Below are 26,377 nucleotides of genomic sequence, written 5' to 3' on the forward strand. Positions count from 1 at the left end.
AGAAGAAGATCAAGAAAATGGATGCAAGGTTTGTTGATCTTCTAACTTGTTATCTTTGAGCTTAGAGGTCAACAACCAAGGAAGTACTAACGCTTAGGACTCATGGTCTCCTTGGCACCATTAGTGTATCGGCTCATGCATGACAATGTTTATGCCTATCTTTTGATCGTCATGAAGCATCGTGAGCTTTAAATCGTGAAAATAAGTGCCAAATCATCACAATAGGTACCTTTTGCATCAAAACGCCGTTCCTTGGGCATCGTTGAAACTACACGCGTGGTAATAGGCTACTTCCGCGGAATGAGTTTCGTGGCAAATAAATTGGTCTTTTGCAACCATTAATGCGGGAAATTGCCACACGTTTTTCTGTGGCGGAACTCACCTAATGCAATCGTACCTTTTTCTGGGTATAGCTCTAGTGCAACAAATACCAAACCATGGCGAGTGACTACTATGTCAACGGAGCTGTTTCGTTGCACATGCTCTTTCGTTGGAATAGTCCAATTTATTTGCCACTTTCTATTTTGTGGCAAGAAACTATGCCAACAAACCTTATACGCGTGGAAAAAACAATTGACCACAAACAACTCAATCGTGAGGAAAAAAATCTGGTTATCGCGATGGCCAAAAAAATTGAAGCGACAAACTACTGCAAAAATGAAAAATTTCCGCGGCGATACTTTATTTCAACACAAATTATTTTGGTGGCGCCAAATATTAGTCGCAACGGCCTAAATATTAGTAGCTAGAAACACGTGCCACAATTTAAACTATTCGTTGCACCACTCTATTCGATTCACTAGTTCAACAAAGTTTGGTTTGGTGGCGCGAAATAGCTATCGCAACGGCCAGAATGTTAGTGTAGAAAATCTACTGCGACGATGTAAACTCTTTAGTGGCGGAAGTCTATTTCAACAAATCTTTTGTTGGTGGTGCCAAGCAGTTATCACAACATGTGAACAAAACAGGTAGTCGTGGGGACTGAGACTTGACGCAACACTACATTTAACGTGGTAATAACCTATTGCCACGTTAAAAAAATTAAAAAATACGGAAAACAAAAAAATACGAGCATTGAATTAAAATATTCAAAACCGTACGTATAATATGTATATTCATACTAATCATAATTCCCATAGCTAATATGCATCAAATGAAACTCAAATATATTGTAGGTATCCTAATGTAGGTGATGTAGAATCCAGTGCAGCTAATTATTTTCATTTTCATTTCCATTTCCATGTCCATCATGTAATCAAGAATAAATAAAAGTTAAGTTCATGTCCCTAGCTAGCACATATTTGTTGTTTGTTTAAGTTGTCAGTCAACGCAGGAACAACACATGGTGAAACATAAGAAGCAGGTGCAGCAAGGCTATAGTGTGGGTGAAGCCAAAACATTAGTTATGAGTCAACGCAGCAAAAACACATAGTGAAATACAAAAAGCAGGTGCAGTAAGGTTATAGTATGGGTGAAGCAAAAAAAAACAGTACGTATTAGTACCAATTTGTACAAGTTTGTGACTTACCAATGCTTTAAACATTCGAGAACTCTGTAACATGTTGTGCATAGGAATTATTTTCTTAGCAGGACTCTGTACAACTGGTGTTTGCAGGTTTGGACTAATATTTTCTTTCTGGTTTGCCTTCTTAACAATCTGCGAAAACGATGTGCACTATTAGCAATGCAAGTAAACAACAAATTTTAGGAGTTTGCAAGCATATGACTATCATCACCTGAATTGTTCCATCTTCTGTCTTTCAATCTGTTTGGGGAACTCTTGAAACTGTGACTGAAACTTTGCCATCAAGTTTTTCTCAAATTCCTGTCTTGAGGTTCGTTCCAATTCGATCATTCTTTCACTTTCAGCACGCTCTTCATGTAACCTCTCAAGTTTTTCCCTCTCAGCACGCTCTAAATTAATCTTCTCGTCCATACTAACACGTTCATCTTGTAACTTCTGTTTTAATTATGTGACCTGCTGGCTGAGCTCATAGTTTACCTTTTGAGTCTCTACCGTAGCACGACCTTGCTATTCGACCTGAAACTTAATCCTTTCAGAACTAGTTGGCAGTTGATGAATTGCATTTCACTATTTCTTTATATACAGTCTGGAAAATATTGATTCTTTGTTCAACTGAAACTGGACCTCCAGTTTCCTTTTCTCTATTTTGAATGTCTTGACATGCTTTTTCCTAATTACGAAAAAACACTCCCATCAGATGAAGAACCATACACGATAAACAACAATAAATAAGTTTAGAGTAGCTTCTAAGTCAGTATACTCACATAAACTTTTTTGGACTCTTCGGAAGTCAATGATCCATTCTTGGTGTGGGTGATTTCGCGGAGAGCAATACAATCTGGCTCTTTTCCAGTTTGTGAATTTCTCTGCAAGTAGTGCAACAATTAGATGCTACAAACATTAAAGCACAGTGAGCAGCGAAGCATGCAAAGTGAGTAGGCTCATACATTCTCAAAATGCAGTTGAGAGTAGGACTTTGATCCAGCTCTGTGTTTTGTCTTGAGTTTCTTACGGTTATCCAAGTTCTTTTGGCTGAGTTCCTACACATTTAGCGATAAAAAAGAGTGAGACAAACCATTTCATGATAGTACAAAATTCAAAAACTGTGAGCATAGAGATAACCTTGCTGATCAGTGCCAAAGTACTGAATCATCCATTCCCACTCTTTCGGTTGTAAATCTTCTAATAAATTTGACATTCTAGCATCATCTGTTTTGTTTGCCTTGTAACTGCGGCTTAGAGATGCTCGCCAGCCTCTGTATCGCTCTTTCGCAATTTTTTGAATTTTTCTCTGTTGTTTCTGGTGTATCTTCCAAATCATATCTATGATGTAATGCGTACAAGAAACGAATAGACATTCGTAGTTCATTATGAACGAAAAAATAAGACAACACATGTAAGAAAGGTTGTACTCACCAACATATCTGCAACTATGAGTCGATGGACGTCAGGGTGAATATCCGACCACGTCCTCACTCCAATAATTGGTAACCTTATTTTCATTATGATAACCACGTCATCCTTGAATGAACATAGTTCATTCCTACTGCACCGCCCAATTTATCAGAGAATGCAATATTTAGCTTTGCAGATCCATTGGCATGACGCTTCTTACTTGCTTTCAAACCTTTTTATTACACCTCGCCCTTTTCTTCTTGGGTCTGTCAACGCCTACAGAGTTGTGTATGTTTTTTTACATGTGTGTCCTCATTTCTTACAATGTACTACATAATACTACAATTTTTTGTGTATATTTTGGGTTGTAGGCGCTGATGGACCCAAGAAGAAAGGGTGAGGTGTACTAAAAGGTTCGAAAGCTAGTAAGAAGCGTCATGTCAATGGATCTGCAAAGCTAAATATTGCATTCTCTGATAAATTAGGCGGTGCAATAGGAATAAACTACCGTTAATTCGAGGATGACGTGGTTATCATAATGAAAAAATGTTACCAATTATTGGAGTGAGGATGTGGTCGGATATTCACCTAGACGTCCATCGACTCATAGTTGCAGATATGTTGGTGTGTACAACCTTTCTCACATGTGTTGTCTTATTTTTTCGTCCATAATGAACTACTAAAGTTTATCCGTTTCTTGTACACATTGCAGGATAGATATGATTTGGAAGATACACCAGAAACAACAGAGAAAATTTTAAAAATTGTGAAAGAGCGATACAGAGGGTGGCGAGCATCTCTAAGCTGCACTTACAAGGCATACAAAACAGATGATTCTAGAATGTGAATTTGCCAGAAGATTTACAACCGGAAGAGTGAGAATGGATGCTTCAGTACTTTGGCACTGATCAGAAATTTAAGGTTATCTCTATGCTCACAGTTTGTGAATTTTGTACTATCATGAAATGATTTGTCTCACTCGTTTTTTTATCACTGAATGTGTAAAAACTCAGCCAAAAGAACTCCGATAACCGTAAGAGACTCAAGACAAAACACAGAGCTGGATCAAAGTCCTACTCTCAACTGAGTTTTGAGAATGTATGAGCATACTCACTCTACATGCTTGCTGCTCACCGTGCTTTAATGTTTGTAGCATATAATTGTTACACTACTTGCAGAGAAATTTGGAAACTGGAGAAGAGCCAGACTGTATTGCTCTCTTGGAAATCACTCACACCAAGAATGGATCATAGACTACCGAAGAGTCCAAAAAAAAGTTTACGTGAGTATACTGACTTAGAAGTTATTCTAAACTTATTTACTGTTGTTCATAGTGTATGGTTCTTCATCTGATGGGAATGTTTTTTCGTAATTAGGAAAAAGCATGTCAAGACATTCAAAATAGAGAAAATGAAACTGGAGATCCAGTTTCAGTTGAACAAAGAATCAATATTTTCCAGACTGCATATAAAGAAATGGTAAAATGCAAGTCATCGCAGCCTCGTGGATTTGGATACATGACCAAACTGCCAACTAGTTCTGAAAGTATTAAGTTTCAGGTTGAAGAGCAAGGTCGTGCTACGGTAGAGACCCAAAGGTAAACTCTGAGCTTAGCCAGCAGAACACAGAATTAAAACAAAAGTTACAAGATGAACGTGATAGTATGGACAAGAAGATTAATTTAGAGTGTGCTGACAGGGAAAACCTTGAGGAGAGATTAAGGAAGAGCGTGCTGAAACTGAAAGAATGATGGAATTGGAACAAACCTCAAGACAGTAATTTGAGAAAAAACTTGATGACAAAGTTTCAGTCACAATTTCAAGAGTTCTCGAAACAGATTAAAAGATAGAAAATGCAAACAATTCAGGTGATGATAGTCATATGCTTGCAAACTCCTAAGATTTAGTTGTTTACTTGCATTACTAACAGTGCACATCGTTTTCGCAGATTGTTAAGAACGCAAACCAGAAAGAAAATATTAGTCCAAACCTGTAAACAACACTTGTACAGAGCCCTGCTAAGAAAAATGATTTATGTGCACAACACGTTATAGGGTTCTCAAATATTTAAAGCATTGGTAAGTCACAAACTTGTACAAATTGGTACTAGTACGTACTGTTTTTTTGATTCACCCACACTATAGCCTCGCTGCACATGTTTCTTATGTTTCACTATGTGTTGTTGCTGCGTTGACTCACAACTAATGTTTTGGCTTCACCCACACTATAGTCTTGTTGCACCTGCTTATTATGTTTCACCATGTGTTCTTGCTGCGTTGACTCACAACTTAAACAAACAACAAATATGTGCTAGCTATGGACATGAACTTAACTTTTATTTATTCTTGATTGCAGGATGGACATGGAAATGAAAATGGAAATAATTTGTTGCACTGGATTCTACATCATCTACATTAGGATACATACGATAATGGTTATGAGAATTATGATCCATATTAGTTATGAGAATTATGATTTGTATGAATATACATATTGTACGTACGTACGGTTTTGAATATTTTAATTTAATGCTCGTATTTTTTGTTTCCCGTATTTTTTTAACGTAGCAATAGGTTATTACCACAGTAAATATAGTGTTGCGTCAAGTCTCAGTCGCCACGACTACCTGTTTTATTCACATGTTGTGGTAACTGCTTGGCGCCACCAAAAAAGTTTTGTTAAAATAGACTTTCGCCACCAAAGAGTTTACATCGTCGCACTAGATTTTCTCCACTAACATTCTGGCCGTTGCGATAGCTATTTCGTGCCACCAAACCAAAACTTTGTTGAAATAGCAAATCGATTAGAGTGGCGCAACGAATAGTTTAAATTGTTGCACGTGTTTCTAGCTACCAATATTTAGGCCGTTGCGACTACTATTTGGCGTCACCAAAATAATTTGTATTGAAATAAAGTATCGTCACGGAAATTTTTCATTGTCGCATGTATCTGGGTGCCAGGTTTATGTCAGGTGCTTTGACATGCTGGGAGGTTTTGAGGTTGAAAGTTTAATTCTTGTATTGAACCTGAACTGTTTTATTCTCTCCGATTTAAATTAATTGAATTAATTTTATTTAGATACGCATGTATATAGAGATAAAACATATCTAGATATATTTATATCTAGACAACATTAAGTCAATTGATTTGAATTGGAGAGGTACTAGTTTTAGATGAATGAAATCGTGCTCTTTAATTTACTCGGGTGCGAACGGCTGGACCGATCCCCACCGCGTGTTAACCCACGGCTAGGGTCGGAATGCGCCGATAGCCCGCCCAGTCAAAATTGGCCGAGATTTTCGAAATACACCCTCCCGGCGGCGATGCGGCCGGCGGCGGCGCTGAGCCTGCCTACCTACCACTAGGACAGAGTCACGCAGGCTAAGGCGGCCTAGCGATGCCTGCGGCGGCCGTCGCGGCCGCCAGGCTGAAGCGGGAGGACTGCCCCCGCACCAAGCATGACTCCCTCTTCTCCCCGTGGAAGGTGCGTGTGCGCTCCTCTCTCCTGCCATCTGCTAACAGTATTCCTAATTAGAACGTAGTTGCGTGTCCACGCGATTTCCGTCCCGTCGTCCCGCGCCTCTGATTCTAGGGTCGAATTTGGAAATCTTGGATTTCTAACGAGATTGAATTGGACCGATTTCTGCTGTTATGGGAGAAAATTCAGTCTGTCCTTTTGCTGGACACACCTGACTCGATCTCCTTGAGTCCTGGAATACTTCCCTGGTCTGCAAAATAACTACTCTGCAAAGAGTTCCTACGATGCTCAGTTTGGGGGAAGGTTACTGCACCTGATCTTGCCAAGATTCGGTGCATCAGAGCTGAACCGAAAGTGAGGTTTTTTTTTTCGAGGGTACGCCAATAGCGTACCAAATCTTTATAGAAGAAAGCAATATTGTTTACAAGAACCGACGCCAAGATGCGGACATCGAGGCCGGCAACTCCACACAACTCACACCTAAGCCTACTCTCGCGGCATCCAATCTCCAGCTCCTCTCCTAGCAAGCTTCCACAGCGCGAACTCCTCCTTGATCCGGGTCACCAGTTGTTGCACATTGCATTGCTGCCTCACCTCATTGAACACACGGGCATTCCGTTGCTTCCAAAGCATCCATGCGGTTAACATGACGAGAGAATCGAAGCCCTTCCTGTCTCTCCTGTGCACCAGCTTCCTAGCGGAATCCCACCAAGCTTGCAACGTGCAGTCCCGGGTTGGCTCCACTATGTTCAGCCCCGCAGCAAGCAAGCACTCAAACCAAGTTTGTCTCGCGAACGGACAGCGCATCAGGATGTGATCAACCGTGTCTTGATCTTGGAGGCATGTGAAACACACTGACACCTGATCTTGCAGCCCATGCCTCTGTCGCCTATCCGAAGTCCACAAACGGTATCTCAACGCCAGCCAACAAAAAATCTTGCACTTGGCTGTGGCAAACGATTTCCAGATTGCCTGATGCAGGCCAAACTCCAGGCCACCCTGACAGAGCAAACGGTATGTGTCCTTAGCAGAGTAAACACCATTCGCCGCCCCGATCCAGGCAAATTCATCCTCATCTTGTGGCCTCCTTGGTACCAGGTCAATTTCCTCCCATAACTTGACACACTGTGCCCAAGCCTCGAGCGAAAGATCAGCGCCGAGATCAGTGAGCCACGCATTGTCCCGCAAAGCATCTGACACCCGTCTGCTGTTCCTCCTTCTGGGCAGCACCGCCTTCGTGACTAGCGGCGCGATATCCTCCGCACACCTCCCGTTGATCCATCGGTCCAACCAGAAGAAAACCTTCTCTCCCGATCCAACAGAAATCTTGGCTAAACTTCTGAACACTTCGATCGCTCCCCTGTCCGGCGTGAGCTGTAGCCCCTGCCACGGTCGACTCGGATCAGTTCTTTGCAGCCACTCCCAACGGGCTCTCAGAGCCAGCCCCTGCAGCGTTAGATCTTTCACTCCAAGACCTCCTAGCCGAGTCGGCTTGCATACGTTCTCCCACGCAACGAGGCATCGCCCTCTAGTGTTGTGCTTGCGTCCAACCCAGAAAAAACTCCTGATATGCTTCATAACTTCTTGAATGAGCTACCCCGGTGGGTTGTCCACCAGCACATGGTGTACTGGTCTCGCCAACATAACCGTCTTGACCAGCGTCAGCCTCCCCGCTCTGTCAATCAGACCTCTCTGCCAAGCCGGCACAATCCGCACCACCGCGTCTAGCATCGGTTGCCACTGCGCCCGCGTTAGAGGCCTCAACGCCAATTGGAGTCCCAAGTACTTGATCGGAAACTCCACGCATTGACAACCCAACATCTCCCGGGTGCGCACCTTATCCTCCTCCTCTCCTCTGATCAAGGTCGCTGAAGTTTTCCTGTAGTTAACTTGTAACCCAGATGCCTCTCCAAAGATGTACAACAGCTCCTTGATTGCCTGTAACTCATGAATGTGGGGGCGGAAGAACAGGACTACATCGTCCGCATATATCGAGATCCTTTGCATCGCCGACACATTCGCTAAATTGCTAAACAACTCATGTTCCACCGCTTTCTGCATCAAACAAGTTAGCACTTGCATACCCAGCACAAACAGCATTGGCGACGTCGGATCTCCTTGCCTTAAACCTCGCGTGTGCTGCAATCTCCTGCCTGGGACTCCATTGACAGTCACCCTGGTATTGGCTGTATAGAGGAGCAATGCGATCCATTTGGTGAAAAGCGGCCCAAAGCCCATCGCGCGAAGCACCTCATGAAGGAATCCCCAAGACATTGTGTCAAAAGCCCGTGTGAGATCAAGTTTGAGTAAAACTCCTGTCTGCCTTCTCTGGTTAATCCTCCTGGCTACCTGTCGCACCAGCAAGAAATTATCATGCAGACATCTTCCTCTGACAAAAGCTGACTGGTTCGCGCTAACCACCTCACTCAATCTGCTCCTAAGCCGGTTCGCCACCAATTTGGAGAACAATTTAGCAAAACTGTGTACTAGACTAATAGGCCTGAAGTCTCCAATTTCCCTCGCATCCTGTTTCTTGGGAATCAGCGTGATGAGCGCCCTGTTCAGCCTCGCAAATCCCCTGCCATCGCCAACACCCAGCTTCCAAACACAAGCCATGATGTCAGATTTGATCACCGGCCATGCCCGCTGATAGAACGCTCCTATGAACCCGTCTGGCCCCGGCGCACGGTCCCCGGGCATCTCCTTGATTGTCTCCCACACCTCTCTTTCAGTGAAAAGCGTCTCCAGCTCCCGCAGGTCAACCTGCTGTATCAACCTGCTGTATACCGATCACTTCCTATGAAAGTGAGGTTTTTCATTTGCCTGCTTTCTGTGAGTCGCATCTGCACCCCTGATAGGCTGATGTCGAGGGGTGGGCCACACCAAGGTCCTTGCTGTTTCAGTGATCAAACTCTGGAGAGTCTTTGCCGTCTCCCATCCTCAGGTCTCTGGCATCGCTCTCAGTTCCTTCTCCATTGGCGGCTGGGGAAGGAAAAGCTTGACAGGTGCAAGAGACTTCGAAAAAAATGATCAGATCTCGGTTTCTGCCTATATTGTTTGGCATCTGTTGGAAGAGCGGAACTAAAGGATCTTTGATGGCAGTGCCGATTTCGCTGGAGAGCGTTTGCGCTCTTGTGCGAGATGATCTACTGACGCTTGGTCGCTTGGTCACACTTTAGGAGAGTACTATAATCGTTTTGGGGCTTGTTCTATTCTTTCCTTGTTTTCACTCCATCTATACTGCTTCAAGTCTTGTACAGTTTTCCAAAACAGAGCTCCTTCTATTCCCTGTAATTTTTATTGGAAATCCTGGATTCTTGGTTCTAGCCTAATTTGCTTCTGCATTATCCTATTCATAGGTTCTTGTTGGGCCGTCAGACTGGGAGGACCACTCCGCCGGCAAGGAGGGAGTCCAGAGATACCACACACGCAACCTCCCGGATAACTTCCCTGGTCTGTACGAGTTGGGCGTTGCAATATCCTCCTATGATGGTGTCAGGGCTCGCAGAAATGGATCAAGTGTCGTCGTTGTGGTGTACCTCGGGCAGGCTGATAATGTCAGGGCTAGGCTCCAGCAGTATGGACGGACAGGGTCGCACTTAGACATTGGGAATCCACTGGCTGCTGTTGGTAAAACTGAGATAAACATGCTTGCAGCGGGACCTGGCTTGTTCAGGGAGGTGTTCTCCAGAGGTTACTCTGTCATGTTTCGATGTGCGTCGGTAAGTGTTTTCATGCTTGTTTTCCAGTTATTCTGGCGAGGAAAGAGTTGTTGAACTGGACTGCACAAGTGTACTAAGTGACTAACACACTAATAATGTATCGTATATGAGTCATGTAAAATACTCACAAGTACAAGTATTGCATTGATCTGTATGAGGAGTTCTTAGAATATGCCAGTCAGGGTTGCAAGTTCTCGTGTGATTTAGGTTTCAAGAACAGTAGCTTAACCTCCCATAGTACTCCCTCCATCCCATGAAACATGTCTGAGATACATTCGAATTTTGACAAATCTGAGACATCTTTCATGGGACAGAGAGAGTAGTTACTTGGTATTGTGCTTAGTTGATATCTTGTCCAGGACATCCTTTTTTAGTTTGTTCTTGCTGATGTTCACATTTGCATGTTTTAAAGTGAAAAAAGTAATATATCACTTCATAGTCCATTTTAGATGTCTTGCTGAATATACATTTTTTTAGCATCTACTATTGCTTCTGGTTTATACAGTCAACATGTTGACTGTTTGGTGGCATACTATATAATCCATGATCATCTGTTAAATTTCTAGTCTTCTTTTCACTGCTTCCTGCAGTGGTTCCTTCAGCACCACATACAAAAACTGCAGCCAGCAATGTACATGCAGCATGTGGTTATTCATGAACGGGCACCTAATTTAATTGCACACTGTTCATGAATTTGTTTGCATGCTAATATTTACCTCACCTATTTCATAAGTAGTGCTTGAAGGTCGGTATGGTACACCTTACATCAAGAATGATGGTTGAAGGGACATCCCTGAACAATGCTTCTCAGTAGCTTTTATAGAAACATAATGGATCAACTGTGAATCTTGTGGTGTCATTTTTATCTGTAGTCATTAGTGTCGTGATTCTGTTTTTATTTATGTTGACAATATACTCGTCACATTGTCCTGATGTCTCCTCTCTACTGTGGAAAAAACAGATGGGTGATAAAAAAGAAGCTGAGAAGACTGAAGGTCAGCTGCTGAGAGTATTTGATTATGCATGGAACAAGCTACAGAATGGTGCTTGTCGCCGTGAAGAAATACTCCTCAAATTAGAGCAGAGAAGCCATAGAACATCTCTTCTTAGCAGAGTACGTCACTTTAAGCAGGAAGTGTTTGGAGAGAGAGCAGGTATAAAGATCACCAGCAGTGGGTCTGTTGGCATCTCATCTGGCAGTACGAAAACTATGCTCCCAAGAGTCCGTACATTTGTTGGCTTCAGACCTCGTTCAGTTAACTCTTGTGACAGTTTAAACGAGGCAATTGATATTCACCGGAAATGCACACCTCAAGCCAGTACTCCTGGTAGCAACCAAGCACATAGAAGGACTGGAGGATATAAGGTGAAAAAGATCGATGTTATAACACGAAGAACTGCGCCGATGCAAGAATCCAACTCTGTCTGTGGAATAACACTAGAGGATGGTTCTACTTGTTTGGAGGATCCATTGGAAGGGAGGAAGAGGTGTGAGTTGCACAAAGGTAGAAGAGTCAGAGTCAAACAGAGTTGCAAAGTATCCTCTTCTAGCTACACTTGCCAAGTTGTTATTCCAGCTGATGACCCCATACCACAAGTAACTGCAAATCCAAGCAAGCCAGATCAAGCATGGGAAACCTGTGCAGGCCGGTCCAAAAATGCAAAGGAATCATCACTGCAAAGGAACAGCTTTGAAGCAAAGGAGTTGAAACCCGGAGAAGCTCCCATAGAAGATGGAACATATGGAACCTCTCATGCTGAATCTCAGTCCCAGGAAGGTGAGCCTTCTGGAAGGAGGTGGTTTGAGCTGCTGAAAGCACAGAAGTCATCTGGCGCACCATCCTCGAGGGGCCAAGGATGTCAGACAAGAGTAGCAAACGATGACGAAGCAGCCATTTGTGGAGTTGCCACGGATAACGGGTACTGCAAACTGGTACCGATGGCAGGAAGAAAAAGATGCGAGGAGCACAAAGGAATTGAGGTCACTGGCGCTTCACCTGCACCACCTCCCAGAAGCTCAGTATGGCCATGTATCTGTGGCGCTCGAGCGTCGGATGGTTCACCTTGCAAGAGCCAGCCAGTTGCAGGGAGGAAGCGGTGTGCGCTGCATAAAGGGCAGAGAGCGTGCTGTGCCTCTACACCATCCACCGAACAGTAAACATTGTTTCATTGATCCAGTTGTGTGTTGTAATAGGATTCAGTTGCAAGTTACGAAACTATACGGATTTTGTTCCATTTTACAAGGTGTTGATTTGTTGTTCATGTTGCTTGTACACAACATTGTTGATGATAGATACAAAAAAGAAAGAAAGTGTAACTGTGTTGATGGAATTTTGGAGGTCTATGGATGTATACGGATTTGGGTCTGTGACCACCCTCTCTTGCCTGAACAAGTGTTGATTTCTAGATGACGCAGAATTGCTGCTTACTTTGCAAATCCATTCATCTCTATGTGCACACGAGATTTCAAACGTAGATAATACGTTGAGTAGCAAATTACTGTAAATTTGAACAGAAACCAAAACACAATACCTCCAAGTTTTGCAGAGAGAAGACACGTGTCCTACGGATGAGACGCCATCCTTGTGCCGTTGCGCCTCCGTCTATTTGTAGCCTCCAAAATCAAAATCCAACATCCGGGAAGCCAAACACATTCCCCTCCGCCGCAGTTGCACGCATCGCTCGCTCGATGCTCCCGCCGCAGCTCCCGCTCGCCGTCGCCGCCACCACCACCGCCGCCATCACCTGCCGCGGCAGCTCCTCCAGCGGTCGCCGCCGCGGCCGCCGCCCGAAGGCCAAGCCCATCGTGTTCCCGCCTCCGCCGGTACGCCGCCTGGTCTCCACCTCCCTCCGCCGCCTCCTCCCGCGCCTGCGCCCCCTCGGCGGCCGACGGCCAAGGCGGAAATCGCCCGCCGAGGATGTCGCGGTGCTGCTCCTCTCTCTGGCGTTCGGCGACAGGCTCACCGCCCTCGCGGAGGCTTGGCGCGCGTCGGGCCTGGGCCAGGCGCTCGGCATCTGGGCGGCGGTGTTCGGGAGGGCGAGGAGGAGGAGGATGAACGGGCTCCGGCGGCTCGCGGCGCTGCTGCTCGGGATCGCGTTCTGCGCGCTCGTCTCGCACTTCAGGGGCGCGGCGTTCTTGGAAGGCCTCGGGAAGACGGGAGGCGGCCGGAAATTAGCGCGGATTTTCCTCCATTGATTGATTGATTGATTTGGTACCTATGTTCGATTTCTTGAGGTGTATTGCCCAAATACGGGATTGAGGCGTCGGGATTATAGCTTTCCTTGTGCGGATGTATTCTCTGTTCTTGACCTGTCGATATGATTTTGTCGCATTTTTCATGAATCTACTTGGAGGCACATTGTTGCCGTCCTGCTTGACATTGTGCTTCTGCTAAATGACATTCGAAGTTGTTCGTTTGTCGGGAGGTTTTTGCGTTAGCACGCTGAAATGGAAGTCCAGCTATTTGCTGCTTGGAAAGTTGACAGGACAATACTTCCCCAACCTAGTTTGGAGATTTTCTTCTTTGAATCAGAGCTCAAATCAAACGCCAGTTTAGGCTCAAGTCAGTGCTAGCACAATAGCGAAATCTGCAGCACCATACTGGATACAGTTAGGTTTTCCTTTCCAGGCCACTAGAACAAATTAGCGGTAGATTACAAACAGAAGTGAACAAAAATGATAACCACAATACTCCTTTCTTGAGAAAACACAAGTGCAACCTCACAGCTGACTGTCAGCAGGGCATTAGTTGCTCATGTGCCTACAAGCTTAACTACAAATTACATTCCTATGACGCGGTATCTAAAGCCAAAAAATCCCTGCTTACAGTCACTGGTGGCTCAATATTATCACCCTAACATCACCGCATAGATAAGTTACCAAAGATGCTACGTTGGAACAATGTGTTAGCCATGACAGCTGTTATCTCTGGAACAGTAAGACGTGATGGCTTTCTATAGCGACCTCTTTTTCTTTAGCTTTGGGTCCTCGTCCAACATCGTCAAGTCATCATCGTCTTCAACAACCTGAGCGCTAGTGGATGCACCACAATTTTCCTTTGTTTCCGATATTTCATCCAGCTTACGCTTCATTCCAGGTTTAGCGGATATATCCTCAACAGTGTCATGTGCACTCGATGAAGAAGCTGCAGATTTGTTCGCCCCATTACTGTTGACTTGCTTCTCCACTGGAGCAGACCATCCAGATAAAACCATTCCTTCAGGCTCTTTCTCCTCGTCAAACTCTTCCCTGCATGGATAACTGAATAATGAAGTTCTCCACTTTCACCCTTTGACATAATACTGAACTGTATGCATATGACAGAATTACAGCATGCAGGTTAAGTTTGGACATTAAACAATATATATCCATGTATTTGAAGTGTGATATTAAGTGTGGACTAAAAAAAAATGCATGTTAGAACCAATCTGTATGTTGAAGCACCGAGTAAAACAAGAGCAGTTTTTGCGGCATGCACTCTGAGACTAGAACCATCATCTCCTAACTTTATTTACCCAAAAATATGTAACATATGTGTTATATGCAGATCCTTTTGAAAATGGCTGTTGGAACATGTAAGGCACAGGGAACCTGAGAATTGTGTGATATACACATACAGCTAAGGTAGAGTTTTGATCGACACGTCTGGCCCATAAAGAAGACAGCAGGCTTTTAAATAACATTACTATAGTGAAAGTACAGATATGAACCTGTGTTTGATGTTAATGCTGCAAGATAACTCCTGCTGGAAATCCTCAACAGTAAGCTTTGTACCGTTAATTACTGGAGCTGGAAGTTCAGCCAAGACCTGTAATAATTGATCAGCACGAAGCTAATAAATAAACTGTACTGAACAAGTCGTTGCCACAAGGCCACCCACAGGCTAAAACAGAACAAATGACATGGAGTGTATTGTTCCCTTGGCCCTTGCCTTGAACAAGAAACACTATGAACCTTCGAGGGTAGTACCTTATCAAGGTTTAAAGCATAGTTTGCAGCCTCATCTTCCTCTAAGCCATCACCATCCTCAAAAACAAGTGTAGAACCAATCATTACCAATGGGAGGTTCATTCCAAGTTTGCTTTTTATAATCTTGTCAATAACCTCCCTAAGCTTTGTCTCCTTAGTGTTAACATCCAGAAGAAGAGGGGTCTGACACATATTAAGTTTTAGTTTCAGGTCACAACGAAGGGAAAAAAAAAGGAATAACATGTAAGCATGTCATATCTTAGACATCACAAAATACCTCAGAACAGACATAGCATGATTTATTGGGTTCAAAAGGATCTACAGGCATCAAGAGCATCTTCCTCGTAGGATGTTCCAGACAGAATGTCATTCTGGAAAAAGGACAAACAATGTGGTTACGGTGCGTTTGTATTACTTATGCAGAATGCACAGCAACTAGTATAATAGATGATAGCATGCAAGAAAATGAAATTAAAATCTACCATATCCAGAAGCACTCCTTCCAAAATACCGTATCCAGAAAAATAGGCACACTGAACATTGTCGAAAACAAAGAGATGGAACAAAGTTAAGTACCTATAGTTCTTATAATCACCCCGGAGAACTTTGATTGCTTCGATAACAATGAGACCAGCTATTATAGCATTTGTTGTTGCCACAGCATGAACTATATTCCCAGCAACACCTTTAGCTTCAAAAAGGCTATGCAGCGGTATTCCGAAAGAGTATGCTCTGATATTAGCTGCAGTACTAACAAACTCAACTGCTAGCTGGTCATCCTTATCAAAAATCAAGTTACCAACTTCCTGAAATCAGAAAACCTCGATCAGATAGAACAAATTTCTTTAAGTTCAAAGAACTTGAACATAACAGAAAACAAACCTTCTCTCTTTTTTGAAAAAATAATTTAAAAGCTTCCACAAACACTCTTGAATTGTCAGCAAGAGTCCATATCTCTTGCGGGTTTGTAAGACCCAAAGACGCCATAGCAGATGGTTCTTCATGCTCCTTTGTGCAGTCCCCTGAGATACCATTTTGCTTTAGAGCTTCCTCAGGTAATGCTTCTCTGCTGTATATCGGAGTTGGTCGTTTCCGATTCTTCCAGGTTTCTTCATTTTCCAAGGCAACTTCAATGTTGTAACCAAATACATGATCATAAATCCTCCGAGCATACTGATCAAGATCTTCATCAGCATCCCTTTTAAATACATCTGAATTTGAACTGCTGCCATCTTTTGAATGCACATTAAGGTCATTGTCTTGGTTCTTATCACCAAACAGCTTTGCAAAAAGCAGATCCTTTGCCCAAACAATGCAGTGAACAAACTACAGAAGGAAATCAATCATTAATGCCAGCATTAAAAACTGAGAAGCTACAGTAGAATCTTATTGTGTTCCAAAATATGTCACCAAAACTACCAAAAAAATGTTGAATTTTGATTGTTAACCATGTCAGAACTGTAATTACCAAAACAAACAAATGAATGTTTGTTAGAAGAATGTATCTTCTGTGCATGAATTCATGCAACTCGCATTTTGAAGATTCAAAGATATGTAACATACATAAATAAATGATACAATATTGGCAGGCCCTTATAAGTAGGTCAGATAGCACCCAGTTGGAATTCCTTTTCTTGCAAGGTTCAATCAAAATTAATCTAGTGACCCAATACGAAATAAACGAACACATTTTCAAAATAAACAAGGTTACAGTGGTGTAAGGCTATGAATATTTCAATACGGAAAGAATACTTATTAAGCAATCCTTCCAAGATTTAACAAGTTTTGCATTTTTTTTAAATGCAAAACAACAGAATACTTAGCTGTGGGGAAAATGCCAGAACATAAACCAATATTATAATTATAATAAGAAAAGCAGCCTAAAAAATATTAAATGGTAGAGGTGGAAAAGGAACCTTTGATGGAGTGCTTGTAATTGTGCAGACAGGATATGATTTCGGGACAGGCTTCGGTTGGCACTCATAGCACTCTGTTTTACCCTTGACATGAACAGTAACCTGCAAAGTAGAATGGCAATTACTTTTAGTGATATATCAACTTGACCTATTTAGCAGACTCCTTGACTAGTACAGTCGGCATCTGTAGGTTGTTCACAGTTTAAATGTGTTACCAGTGAACTAGATGGATAAAACAACACTGTAGCACAGTTAACAACACAAATAACATTTAATACTGAGGAGTAAGAGCAACTCTAACAGAGCCCGTAAATCCCGCCGGAACCGAACTTTTCCGGTGGATTTACGGGTTCGGGCCAAAACTGGCGCAGATCAGCGCCCGAAAAAAGTGGGCCGGCCCGAACTGAAAGTTCAGGGCCCGAGAAACTCACCGCGCGGCCCCTATTAAAAGGGTTCGCGGAGGGGAGTTCGGTTCGGAAACCCTACTCCCCTCCCGCCGCTCCCCTCCCGCCGCCGTAGCCCGCCGCCGCCTCCGACGAGCAATCCCGGGCGCTCGGCCTCCGCTCCGCCGCTACGGCCACCACCCCTCCGTCCGAAATGACAAGGGCAAGACCCGTGGGTAGGGGCGGCGGCCGATCCGGCGCCGGAAGGGCAATTCACCGTCCGCCGGGCGTACGGGCGGAGACGGAGCGCGGCAGGCGGGCGCGCGCTCGACGGCGCATGGAAGCGGGCCGGCCACAAGTGGCCGGCCGTAATGGCGGGCGCGCTCCGACGGCGCGCGGAGGCGGCTGCGGCGGTGGAGGTGGCTGGGGAAGCGGAGGAGCCCCTCGGCGACGGCGGGTGCAGCCCGCCGCTGCCGCCATTGCCCCCGAGCGGGGACAACGACGACGCAGACGGACCGCCGCTGCTCTGCGGAAGCGCCTCCGGCGCGGCCGCCATCGAGCTGGCGGCCCTCGTCGTCGCCTAGCAACCGGCGGCGGTGAAAAACCCTCCGCCGCCACCCGGTGACAGTAAAGTCGCCGGGAATCTTAATTTTTAGTGTAAATAGGTCCGTAGTACGTAATTTAGGTGCAATGCGGTTGTATTTTGCCACTATTTAGTGTGAATTATGATCGAATCCAGCGTGATCGACTGAAATCGACTTCAATCACGAAACTTGTTTTCCCGCGTCGTTTGGGTTTACAGTTTCTGTTCTGCGCCGTGCCCAAATGTGCTCTCAAATCATTTTTCGGGAGACTGAACTCCGTTTTTTCGGTTCGGACTAATACGGGCTCTGTTAGAGATGCTCTAATGACTCCAATAAATGGTATGCATTATAAATCAAGGCACACAGATGTTTGGTTTTTGACAACAAGTGCCCATGAACCACATGCTAACAACTGATATATGGCATTTTATACTGAGGAGTAATGGTTCCACTAAATGGTATGCATAATAAATCAAGGCACACAGATGTTTGGTTTTTGACAACATGAGCCCATGAGCCACATGCTAACAACTGATATATGGCATGCTCATTGGACAAGTGTTATGTACAAGTTTCTACAATATGGCACGGCCCTTGATGGTTTAAACACTTAAAAAATGTAACAATATGCATACAACTAACCAAACACATCCACAACAAACATTAACTGTTACGGAAAATTTATCATAGCTGGTTAACTGCTACCAAGAGTTGCGGTAGGTTCTATGGGCAGAAAATTTGACTTAAACTGTGCACAATTTCTACAAACAAAAAAATATGTAGGTACTAGGTACATTTCTGGGAGAGTGGGAGAGGACGCCTTATTTCCATCATTCATTCAGCTTGCCTACACCCAAAAGGTGTGTGCCTTCATGTAATTGTGCAATGGTCCAGACCAAACATTCAGCCATGTGATATAGGACTATAAAGAATGTACAAGTTGAAGGCTGTAAATTTAAGGTAAATGTTACTGCTGGCTTGCTAACAAAAGGAAAAGAAACTACCAAAGGTTCCTTAAAAATAGACATGGTCCAATGACTTGATATCAGAGTATCACTTCAACAGGAGTACTACCAGCAAAATAAGAAAGACCAACATACCAATACCCACAGACATCGTGATAAGGGAGATGCAGTGATGCACAGGAGATACAAAGATTACAACAACTATGATCTTTGATCGCCTCACCTGTCCAAGAAACCCAGTGGTCCCACTTTCAACCAAGGGAACTTCAGCAGCAAGGCAGAGGCGGTTGACATGCCGTCTAGCATCCAAGTTGTCAAGGCCATTCATAACGACATTAAATTGCTTGAAAAAATCAACGTTGAACTCGGAATCCTTAACATTCGCATGGTATGATTTTATATTGATATTTGGCCTAAATTTCAGAATAGCATCGCGAGCAACCTGGCAAGGTCAATGGTAGAAACAGTATAAGGATACCTCAATTATTAAAATGTCTGCAGGACATGTATATCCATCATATATCCATATGTACAAAATGTACTTACATGTGCTTTTGACTGTCCGACATGAGTCTTCCGAAATAGAAACTGCCTGTTCAGATTGCTGACCTCGATCGTGTCCAAATCAATCTGCAGTAGAGTAGAGAAACAAGAGAAGACATCACAAGTGTGTCCATCAGATTGGCTTGTGCTGGTTATCTCAGCAAGCCCTGCCAATCTCAAAGTCTCTTATGCACAAGGTACATAGACATCAGGTAACAACTGTAATGATATCGCCTTCTGTGCCAACAGTGCAGGAAACATGAGCCTCTACTGGGTTCAAGTAACACGCTATGCTATGCAGAATCTAGCAAGTGACAACCAGCGCCGTAAAATCAATACAAGCAACCAAGTAGCAGCCCAAACAGTTCACTTCTCAATTTCTCAGGTTCTAGTCAACGCTAACACCATCGCAGATCCCGCTCCTACCTCAGAGACGTACCAGCCATACACCGCACTGCTGCCCACATAGCTAGTGCGCAAACTAGATTCGAACAAACCCTAGGCATATAACAGGGAAGCGAGGAAACAACAAGGGGTGGGTCATGTATGTATGTAGCAAAGAGCGAACTCACGATGTGGATGTCGGTGAAGCCGGAGAGGGCGAGGGTCTTGAGCAGCTCGCAGCCGATGCCTCCAGCCCCGACCATGAGGACCTTGGCCGCCTGCGCAAAAGGGGGCGGCGGCGCCAGCAGGCCAGCCGAATCAGCCACCGGAATTCGACGGGTAAGGGGGGAAAGGGGAAAGGGATGCGGAGATCCCCCACGAGCCCCGGCGGCGGAGGGCCGGGAGGGGGGAGCTGGCGGTGGGGCTTACCTTGACGGCCTCCTCCGAGGCGGCGGCGGAGGCCATGGGGACGGGGGCGCCGGCGAGGGCGAGGGTTTGGAGGTTTGGAGGGTTTGGTTTGGGTGGGAAAGGAATTTGGGAGGGGCGATTTGGGGGAGAGGAAGCAGGAGGGCTTTGATGAGGGGAGGGGAGAGGAGAGGAGGGGTGTGGGAAGGGAAGGAAGCGTCGTGGAAATTGAGGCGTCGCGCGGCGGCCCCTGCTTCTGCTGGTGGTCAGTTGCGCTTGGGCGGCCTGGTTGCAGCCTTGCAGGACGACGGTACGGTTGGATTTGTGTGATTTAGGGCTTGGATCTATGGAATGTGGGCCCTGCTGGGAGCCTTTTGGGAACTGCTGGTTGACCCTTGGCTTTTCAATCTGCTCAAACTACCAAAAAAATAGTTTTCTAGTATTGTACTAGATCGAATTATTGTAGATTATATTTGTGTATTCGATTGATTGATGAGAGCATATCCACCGAAAACCCCAATAGTTCTCATTGGAATGTCGGACAAGGAAAACTCGTTCAACGGTACCTTCAATAGGTGTCTTGTTGTACAACGCCGCCACCCCTTGTTCGTCCCCATCTTTGGTGAGCGGATAGTGTGTGACGAACATCGCTGGGCAACGCCGCCACTTAGGATACTTATAGGAGGGCCAACCCTATCATCGACAACAATAGTGGTCAAGTGGTCAATCTCGTTTAATTTCCTAGGTGGTCACTAGTAAATATACCCGTGCGTTGCACCGGGAGTTATACCAGGAGAGAAACACAAAATGCAGGGTCACGACTGAAATTCACACCTCTAATTCAGCCAAAGTTCATAATATCACCTCTGCATAATTAATGTAGATTAATTATTGTCATCTTCAGTAACCACCGTAATGTCTCAAAATTTTACTAAACCAAAACAATGAAGTAAAAAAGATTGCACTTACAATCAAATTTCACTAACCATATATAGAATGGACATATGCAAATTTTGTTAAGTGTGATAAAACGATTTGAAGAACATGCAAATTGTTAATTGTGAGATGTAATCATGGACAGAGCTAGAACAATAGCAGATCAATAATTGAAGATAAAATAATTCATAAATAAAGAACTACATAAACATTTCTTCATCCATAGAAATATAATGATGGTTATTTTTTAAATACACATGCAAAACCAGGATTCGGTACCACAATAGCTGTTGTAAGCAACATGAAATACCCATATCCACCCAGCAATGCATCGACAATTGTTGACAGGTGCACCTTGATCAGTTGTGCCAACAGTAGTGAGATAGTGCATGACAAGCTAGTGCTTCATGACGGCGGATTGTACACTGACTTCTTTACGGCCTAGCCTATCTAACTCGTCCGCAACTTGATTTGCTGACCTGCTAATCTTTGTAATGGATACAACAGAGATTTTGAAGAAGATTCTGGATATCTTGTAGCATGCCACAAATAGCAGATTTTACTACTTTCGGGTATTTCCTTCAACTCATCAACCAAGATGCCACAGTTAGTCTCCACTTGAAGGCTCTTCTTTAGTTGATTGTTGATGTTATTAGTTTTTCTGGCTCCTGGTGACATATTCTCTTCCTCAGTTGTGGAGGTGTACATGTACCAGATTATAGCATGATCAGAACTTGTATGTTAAAAATATCCAAAGCTGGTAGAAATAATGATTCAAAGCTTGTATATGAATGGGATTAGGGATAGCTCGACAACATCCATGGGAACAACCTGTTCAGACGATTCAGTGAGGAGAAGCGATTGAAGTTGAGAGCTTCCTCACCATCACGTACAGGAGATATCAACTTATCAGTACAAGCCATACAAACGATTTGGCATCATGCGCTGGCCCGATAGTTCCTTGCTGCTGAAATCGGCAGACCTGCTCCGGTGCTGGTGCGTGCTTGGCGACCGTCCCATGGAAATCTCTCCCAACTTCACGCCCTTCTCGAACAACTGCACCCGGCCGGTCACACCACGCACGTAGACACGGAAATCTCCTGCACGTTTCAGACCGACCTGATGCGAAACGATGTATGCTTGTTGCTTGAGAGTACAAACCTGAAACATCACAGCATCAGTCAGGGATTATGTCAAACGCTTCAGGCTCACGGCATACTGGATCACTGCAATCCGCCTCACTTGCCAGCAGTGGCGTCCAAATAGCACCATCCCACCCATGTTTCCTCTCCCTCAGGGCAGATAACCTTGAATACTTGCAAGCCGCACCTACAAATTTGACCGGACGTGCTCTGCTCCTGCCTGCTGCATCGCGATGACGGCCGCAGTCATAGTCGTGGTTGCTGCCCGCTGATGTTGGGTTCGGCGGCGCAGTAAATAAAGGATCATCGGCAGGCTGAGGCTCTACTCCTCCCTGCCCCGAACGATCTAGTCATGGTCTCTGCGACGCGGATTGGGATCATGCCGATGCGGCCGGGCGGCGGCGGAGGACGCCCGCAGCGAGCGCCGTGGACTCCCGGGCAGTGGTGCCGTGGATCCTCGGGTGGTCGCCCAATGGAAGCAGCCGATTCCTCGAGGTGCGCGGTGGGCGGCGTGAAACCGGGAGCGGTGAAAAATCGATGGAGGAGAAACGCTAGCCAGGCTGGACTTTTAAGCACGGAATTTAATTCCTTTCTTGAGCCGGAATTGGATTCTTGATCGGTCCCGACCGGGAAGGATGGAAATCCTTCTTTCTCTAGACGAACTCGTTGCGGGATTCCTGTCTTATCCGTCCGGCCTGGATCTGGCCCATTGGGAGGCCCACTTCGTGAACGCACGAAACAAAACGAAGCCGGCAGAACGAAACGAATCGTTTTTACTAAGCGGTGGCACTGGGGTAATTTTCAGCAACTCTAGGGGCAAAAAAAAAAACGGACGAACAAGAAGCCTTATTTTCTTTATTATTAGGTATAGATTGACGTGACGATGTTGCGCCTTACCCAGGTGCTGACGTTGCAACCTTCTCCTCACCAACGTTTGTTTCTATGGAAGGTGTGCTTGCTGGGACCTTTTGGAAACCGATGGTTATCCTTTGGTTTTTGAATCTACTCAGACTACTCGAAAATTTAGTTTTCTCTTGGATCAAATTCTTGTAAACTATGTATGAGTTTGATTTATAAGACATCCAACCATAGATATTTTTCATTTGTTCATAGTGTTTCTTTGCAGTATTTTTTGTTATATTTTCTGCATCATATTTAATATGGAAGTGTCCATCCATTCAACCTCTCCTAAATAATTATATCTACATGTCGCATAGTAATCGAGATGGCATGACACTTGTGTTTTGAGAATCCTGCAAATCAAATGGTGTATCTTATTTCTATGTACTAGAAATCCTAAATATTAGGGAGTCATGAGTTGTGTACGTGTCATTATTTCGTTTCATATTAATGAAGGTTACCTTGGTGTTAACAACATATCATGACATCTTGAACCATGTAGGGGATGGATTTGAAAACACGAAAATGTATGATACATGCTAATTAGTTGTGTTGCATAGAAAAACATGCATTTTTTTTATAAAGGGTTGTGTGTATGTCACAAATGTCATAGAAACAAAACGAAATTTCATGAGGTTGGATCAAAGTAAACACTTCACTATGGAAATATACAGAAAGTAGACCATATATGGTTTTAAATCCTACAAACAAAATGAGGTCTAAACAAAAATATATATAGTGAACAAAATCCTCTAAATTCTTTTTCTTTTGAGAAAATTCTTTTAAGATTCTTTTAAACCAAATGAGTCCTTGTCAAGAACCAGAGGTTAAGATCACACGGCGTGACAACGACGAGAGCCGTGGGTGATGTGCGCAGCAGCCATGAATGTGAAATAATCCTTCCTGTGTGCTTCTGACTCTTGAGTTAAAGGATGTGCCGGCATGTCTAAGATTTATTGTGTTACGGAAGTGCACGCTGGCCTCGTATTGAAAGCGTGTTTTCGGCGAGCCAAGTTTCTTCAAATTTCTGGTTATTCAAGCCTAGGGAAGAGGGGGAGCGTCTCGAGATGTTTTTATCAGTTGAACCGGTACTTAACTGAAAATCCTAGAGGATCCGCATGAAGGTCAGCACACATACATCATCTCCGCCCTTTTCCGTTGTTGTCGCCCTTGCATGATCGATCCTCTAAACTCCCTTCATGGTATCGTCCCCTCCCGGTAGTACAAGAATAATATTAAGCTAGAACTAGAGAAGTAACATAGATGTTCTTTGTATGTGTGTATACATATAGGAATATGAAATGTGGGAATTTTAGGCGGGGATTATGGACTAACTAGCTAGTAGACTAGATAGTACTTCCTCCGGTCCATTTTAATTAACTCAAATTTAGTACAGAGTCAATTAAAAAAGACCAAAGGGAGTAGATAAGAGTGGAGATTAAAACCCAGTAACGTGTACACCACGTACTAACGGAGATGGCATGCCCATGTAAGGGAGCAACGAACCAGGTTCTCTCGGCTGAGTGTCATTTTTCCTCCTATATGAACCAAGCTCAGCAATGATGATATGAAATATGAGCACGAAGAAACCTACGGGATGGAGCCACGGTGGGCTGTTGTGGTGGCGGCAAGGCGCGCATGACGTGGAAGTTTGGCATTTTCCCCTAGAGGAGGTTCTGGACACGGGTATCTTGCCCCTTCTACCTCACCTATCCGGACGTGAAAGCCATGCCCATCGACGAGCGAATCTGTCGCTCCTGTTTGCCGTAGCTTGCACCTCCTTCTTCAGCTTCTCTGTATGCTCAGCCTTCAATAAATAAAGCTACCACTATTAACATTTTCGTAGGAGCCAGTTGATTGAAAAATGTATCTCCTCTCAAATATTTTAAATACTCTTGTAAGACATTTAGAAACTCCATCAACAACTCTGTACAGGTTGGGGGAGGGGGGGGGGATAGATTGAAATCTGAAAGAATTTCAAAATTTCCAAAATGTTGGATATTTTTTGTGAGTCACGATTTTTTCCTGGTTGGTAAATTTTGAACCTTGATCAATATCTACAATACCAAATCGATATAAGTATATACATCATGAAACATCAACATAGTTAATTAGGATTAGGAGTTGAAGGTTTAACCAACTACGCCTACAAGTTCAAGTTCAAAATAAACTTGTCTCTGGGTTGTAGTAGCCTCTTTCAGTAAATCTTCTTTAATTCAAGGGCTACACTTAAATGAGGGGTGTGGCTCAAAAATAGTTATTTGATGACAAGAATGGCAACAAAGTAGGTGCTTTTGTGGGTGTGTTTGCGACTCGATTAAATCTCAGTTAGTTGACGCTAGTTGCTTATTAACCGAGGCTTGTATGCGTTTTAGGGGCAACCTTTTACATGTTGTTGTTTTATCGTTGTCGTGTCCCAACCAATTTCTTGCTTGCGGGTTCCTCGTTTGCTTTTCTTTGGGCTTTATGTGCTTTTCGTTGTGATGTTCTATGCGGAGCAACGCGCTAGTGACGCTTAGCCAGTAAATATCACACCACAATTTAACGGTTCAGATTTTTTTTCAATTACAACCTACTTGCAAGCAGAAAAAAGTCATTTGTAATTAATTTACAACTCTCATTAGCACGAATCACGACACAAATGCAACAGCTAATAACATTTTTCTCGGCCGCAACCCACATACAGGTAAAAAAAACTCAGTCACAACCCTACTGCAATTGGAAAAACATAATGGCAACCCACTTGCAACCGGAAAAATCTTAGTTACGACTCACTTGCAACTAGAGAAACCACACGTGCAAACCACTTGTAGCTGCAAAAACTCAGTTGCAACCAAACAAACCTAGTTGCAACTCACTTGTAACTCTTGGACAACATCAATCACGACACAAATTCAAATGCCATCAACGTTTTTTCTCCGTTGCAACCCACTTGAATTGAAAAAAAAAAGACTTACTTGCAACTCATTTGCATGTGGAAAAAACCCCACTTGCAACTAGTACTACCACTTAACATGAATCAGAGAAAATGACAAAAAACTACCACAATTGTGCCATAGTTGACGCGGAACTACCAAATGGGACACGATTGTCACATGACTACCATGTTTGGGGCAGGGTCGCGACGCGGA

The 26,377-nt window shown here is 44.1% G+C and overlaps 3 protein-coding genes and 2 pseudogenes across 3 annotated transcripts; 3 read left to right on the top strand and 2 right to left on the bottom strand.

Annotated features, from left to right (window-relative positions):
* Window positions 1–1,649: 1,649 nt before the first annotated feature.
* On the bottom strand, window positions 1,650–3,183 carry LOC139835501 (uncharacterized; annotated as a pseudogene).
* Window positions 3,184–3,222: 39 nt separating this feature from the next.
* Window positions 3,223–4,769, top strand: LOC139835502 (uncharacterized; annotated as a pseudogene).
* Window positions 4,770–6,152: 1,383 nt separating this feature from the next.
* Window positions 6,153–12,450, top strand: LOC127332841 (protein EFFECTOR OF TRANSCRIPTION 2). Its single transcript, XM_051359182.2, has 3 exons — window positions 6,153–6,403; window positions 9,757–10,119; window positions 11,081–12,450. Exons 1-3 carry the CDS (start codon window positions 6,317–6,319, stop codon window positions 12,275–12,277), a joined length of 1,647 nt encoding a protein of 548 aa, XP_051215142.1. The 5' UTR covers window positions 6,153–6,316; the 3' UTR covers window positions 12,278–12,450.
* Window positions 12,451–12,627: 177 nt separating this feature from the next.
* Window positions 12,628–13,451, top strand: LOC127332842 (uncharacterized). Its single transcript, XM_051359183.2, has one exon. The coding sequence runs from the start codon at window positions 12,689–12,691 to the stop codon at window positions 13,313–13,315; it is 627 nt and encodes a 208-aa protein (XP_051215143.1). The 5' UTR covers window positions 12,628–12,688; the 3' UTR covers window positions 13,316–13,451.
* A 341-nt stretch (window positions 13,452–13,792) lies between these two features.
* Window positions 13,793–20,476, bottom strand: LOC127332843 (SUMO-activating enzyme subunit 2). The gene is made up of 11 exons (XM_051359184.2): window positions 20,293–20,476; window positions 20,052–20,141; window positions 19,483–19,566; window positions 19,160–19,378; window positions 17,005–17,106; window positions 15,971–16,414; window positions 15,665–15,894; window positions 15,366–15,459; window positions 15,089–15,271; window positions 14,830–14,927; window positions 13,793–14,368 (listed from the first exon to the last, which is right to left on the bottom strand). The coding sequence occupies exons 1-11, from the start codon at window positions 20,326–20,328 to the stop codon at window positions 14,074–14,076; spliced, it is 1,875 nt and encodes a 624-aa protein (XP_051215144.1). The 5' UTR covers window positions 20,329–20,476; the 3' UTR covers window positions 13,793–14,073.
* Between the last annotated feature and the right edge of the window lie 5,901 nt (window positions 20,477–26,377).

Source organism: Lolium perenne, chromosome 2 (genome assembly GCF_019359855.2).
Source record: "Lolium perenne isolate Kyuss_39 chromosome 2, Kyuss_2.0, whole genome shotgun sequence".
Lineage (NCBI taxonomy): Eukaryota > Viridiplantae > Streptophyta > Magnoliopsida > Poales > Poaceae > Lolium > Lolium perenne.

Coding starts and splice junctions, on each gene's coding strand:
- LOC127332841 (XM_051359182.2), top strand. CDS start 6,317: ATGCCTGCGGCGGCCGTCGCGGCCGCCAGGCTGAAGCGGGAGGACTGC. Junction 6,404..9,756: donor CCCTCTTCTCCCCGTGGAAG/GTGCGTGTGCGC, acceptor TCCTATTCATAG/GTTCTTGTTGGGCCGTCAGA. Junction 10,120..11,080: donor TCATGTTTCGATGTGCGTCG/GTAAGTGTTTTC, acceptor TGGAAAAAACAG/ATGGGTGATAAAAAAGAAGC.
- LOC127332842 (XM_051359183.2), top strand. CDS start 12,689: ATGAGACGCCATCCTTGTGCCGTTGCGCCTCCGTCTATTTGTAGCCTC.
- LOC127332843 (XM_051359184.2), bottom strand. CDS start 20,328: ATGGCCTCCGCCGCCGCCTCGGAGGAGGCCGTCAAG. Junction 20,142..20,292: donor CCTCGGAGGAGGCCGTCAAG/GTAAGCCCCACC, acceptor CCTTTTGCGCAG/GCGGCCAAGGTCCTCATGGT. Junction 14,928..15,088: donor ATGCTTTAAACCTTGATAAG/GTACTACCCTCG, acceptor CAATTATTACAG/GTCTTGGCTGAACTTCCAGC.